Source organism: Capsicum annuum, chromosome 2, assembly GCF_002878395.1.
Source record: "Capsicum annuum cultivar UCD-10X-F1 chromosome 2, UCD10Xv1.1, whole genome shotgun sequence".
NCBI lineage: Eukaryota > Viridiplantae > Streptophyta > Magnoliopsida > Solanales > Solanaceae > Capsicum > Capsicum annuum.
The window spans coordinates 122,685,795-122,688,927 of NC_061112.1; the positions used below are offsets into that span (position 1 = coordinate 122,685,795).

Below are 3,133 nucleotides of genomic sequence, written 5' to 3' on the forward strand. Positions count from 1 at the left end.
TCATTTAAGGTGTTTATGAATGATATTGACATGGTCCCTATATGGCTATATCATTAATATGTACTATATCAATCGAGATGATGACATCTTTAGCGTTAGTACCCTTGAGTAATTAATTACACATAGCCATTTGATAGCTATGCATGAATAAACATGAACTTTAATTAGTTCACATGAGGTAATTAATCAATTACTTAGCTAGCTCCATGCAGAGAGTGACAACTTAGAAAGTCAGATGATTAGCTAAAAAGAAAAAAAAAGTCTGTAGCCGGCTAATCAGTGTGGGAAAATCTACTAGCCTCCGATCCGCGTGAATTTAATGCCATTTAACCAACTTCTCATCTGTAAAATTCATATTACTATTAAACATATCTCTAAAATTTAATTTGTCTTTATATATATATATTTGACTATCAACATCTATATATACTCATTCATTTTCCAATTCTTTTCATCCCACAACTCATTATTCATTTCCACTACTTAGCCTAGTTCTAAAGCTAAGGGTCTCAAATCTCAATAAGTTTAGCTAGAATGGGTAGTGAGATGAGGGGATGGATATTGGTGGTGCAATTGGTAATTTTAGGGTTCATGAGTTTTTATGGGGCAAATGCACAACAAGTGCCTTGTTATTTTATATTTGGTGATTCTTTGGTGGATAATGGGAATAACAACAATATTCAGTCATTGGCTAGGGCTAACTATTTGCCTTATGGTATTGATTTTCCTGGTGGACCGACTGGCAGGTTCTCCAATGGAAAAACTACAGTCGATGTCATTGGTAAGACACCATCTCTTTAATTTCTTTGCCTTTGTAGGGGCGGATTCATAATTTTAAGAGAGAGTGAATAAACTTTTTTAATCAACTTGATACATGTATACACTTTTATAATTTTATTTTTTTTGAAAGTTTTCCTTATGGTTGAATTTCGAGATGGCGATCGATTACACGTGCACCTAGTACCTATATGGTGAATTTAATTTGCTACTTTACACGTGTAAAATATCTAGTCTTGATTTGATACAAAATTATTGAAAATATATAGTTGCCCGATTTAAACAAGGAGAACTTGTTACAATTTACAAATCTGGGTTTAGGATTTATCCAAATGTGTATTGGATTATGTTACTTATATTATTATAAGATTTAATTTAAATCATATCTATTTTCTTTATTAATTTAATTACTGTTCTATGTGTTATAATTTACAGCGGAACAACTGGGGTTCAATAATATTCCACCTTATGCATCTGCTAGGGGCAGAGACATTCTCAGAGGTGTCAATTATGCCTCTGCAGCTGCTGGAATTAGAGAAGAAACTGGCAGACAACTGGTACTTCAAAAATTACGATGTAATTCATTTGTTTGTTTTCAATATTTTTCGATTTAATTAATTCAAAGTTGTTCTAATTTTAATAGGGAGCAAGGATTCCCTTTAGTGGTCAGGTAAATAATTACAGGAACACAGTGCAACAAGTGGTGCAAATATTAGGAAATGAAAATGCAGCTGCTGATTATCTTAAGAAGTGCATTTACTCAATTGGACTGGGCAGCAATGATTATCTCAATAATTATTTCATGCCCATGTATTATTCCACTAGCAGACAATTCACTCCTGAACAATATGCTAATGTTCTTATTCAACAATATACTCAACAACTAAGGGTAAGTTTTCAAAAATTTTAACCAGACGAACATCAGAAAATAGGAAAATATTTTCGGGACCGAACACACCCTAAGAATTGTTATGTTTTGTGGTGATGTATAGATTTTGTACAACAATGGAGCAAGGAAGTTTGCTTTGATTGGAGTGGGCCAGATAGGGTGCAGCCCAAATGCATTGGCCCAAAACAGCCCAGATGGGAGAACTTGTGTACAAAGAATCAATGTAGCAAACCAGATATTCAACAACAAACTCAAGGCACTTGTTGATAACTTCAATGGAAATACACCTGATGCAAAATTCATCTACATTGATGCTTATGGCATTTTCCAAGACCTAATTGAAAATCCCTCTGCCTTTGGTAACCTTTCTCATCTCCATTTTTCCCCTTTAACCAAGTTTTAAAATGAAAATCCATAACCTTACATGAATGACATTTAGTTGGCCTATGTCTATCTGAACAACCTCGACTATATATTTCACTTTTAAGGAATTATGGATGTTTTTATTAGATCTGTCTAATTATTCGGGTTTTATTTATTTCAGGATTCAGAGTGACGAATGCGGGATGTTGTGGGGTAGGAAGGAACAACGGCCAGATTACATGTCTTCCTTTCCAAAGACCATGCCCAAATAGAAATGAATATCTATTTTGGGATGCATTTCATCCAACTGAAGCTGCAAATATAATTGTTGGGAGAAGATCATATAGAGCTCAAAGATCATCTGATGCATACCCTTTTGATATTAGTCGTCTAGCTCAAGCTTGAAGACAAATCAAGTGTCTTATCTTCATTTCAAATATACTATTAAATATTAATTATTGTGGAATTGACATCTTTAATTACTATAAGATGTGATCATAAGTGTTTAATATGATCTTTAGTGTTTTTTCTTTTTTTTTGTTTTGACAAAATGTTGTATTTTCCACTTTTTAATGAAGAATTTTGTTATGAGTTTGCCTGTATTGAAACTTGAAAATGCCAAAGTTAAATCTATACTCACTAAATTACATAAGTTTGACAAGTGGTTTATACGACATTAATAAGATATAGCTGCTATTAATTAATCTTGTAACGTAAGAAATAAGGATATTGAGTGAAAATTCTCGTCAAATTTCAACATAAAAATCCGTTGGGTTCGAAATCGAGGGTGTCATGCGGAAGCTATTAGTTGCAAACTATCGTAGTGATAATTCAGACGACAAAGAAAAACATACTAAAAAACATATTATTGATGTAATTTGGTCAAGTGACCTACATATTGAAAACTAATATAAAAAAAACATTAAGAACTATTGGGAGAAAATCTCTCCTAAACGAGACTCTTTAAACGAGTACATTGTGGATGCTACTATGTTATGGTATGAGAAGAGGGATCTTTATTTATAGATGTTCAAAACCTTTCTTCCAATAAAGAGGTTAGCCAAATATGGAAAAGTTTTATATTTTTCTTTCAGGAAAAATAAA

The 3,133-nt window shown here is 32.7% G+C and overlaps 1 protein-coding gene across 1 annotated transcript; it reads left to right on the forward strand.

The window, feature by feature from the left end:
• Positions 1-397: 397 nt before the first annotated feature.
• LOC107853629 (GDSL esterase/lipase At1g29670) lies at positions 398-2,631 on the forward strand. The gene is made up of 5 exons (XM_016698607.2): positions 398-781; positions 1,213-1,334; positions 1,421-1,666; positions 1,770-2,025; positions 2,211-2,631. Exons 1-5 carry the CDS (start codon positions 535-537, stop codon positions 2,432-2,434), a joined length of 1,095 nt encoding a protein of 364 aa, XP_016554093.1. The 5' UTR covers positions 398-534; the 3' UTR covers positions 2,435-2,631.
• The last annotated feature ends 502 nt before the right edge of the window (positions 2,632-3,133 follow it).

Excerpts from the sequence above, each read along its gene's own strand:
- LOC107853629 (XM_016698607.2), top strand. The coding sequence starts at position 535 with ATGGGTAGTGAGATGAGGGGATGGATATTGGTGGTGCAATTGGTAATT. Across the intron at positions 1,667-1,769 it reads AATATACTCAACAACTAAGG|ATTTTGTACAACAATGGAGC; the intron begins GTAAGTTTTCAA and ends GGTGATGTATAG. Across the intron at positions 2,026-2,210 it reads TGAAAATCCCTCTGCCTTTG|GATTCAGAGTGACGAATGCG; the intron begins GTAACCTTTCTC and ends TATTTATTTCAG.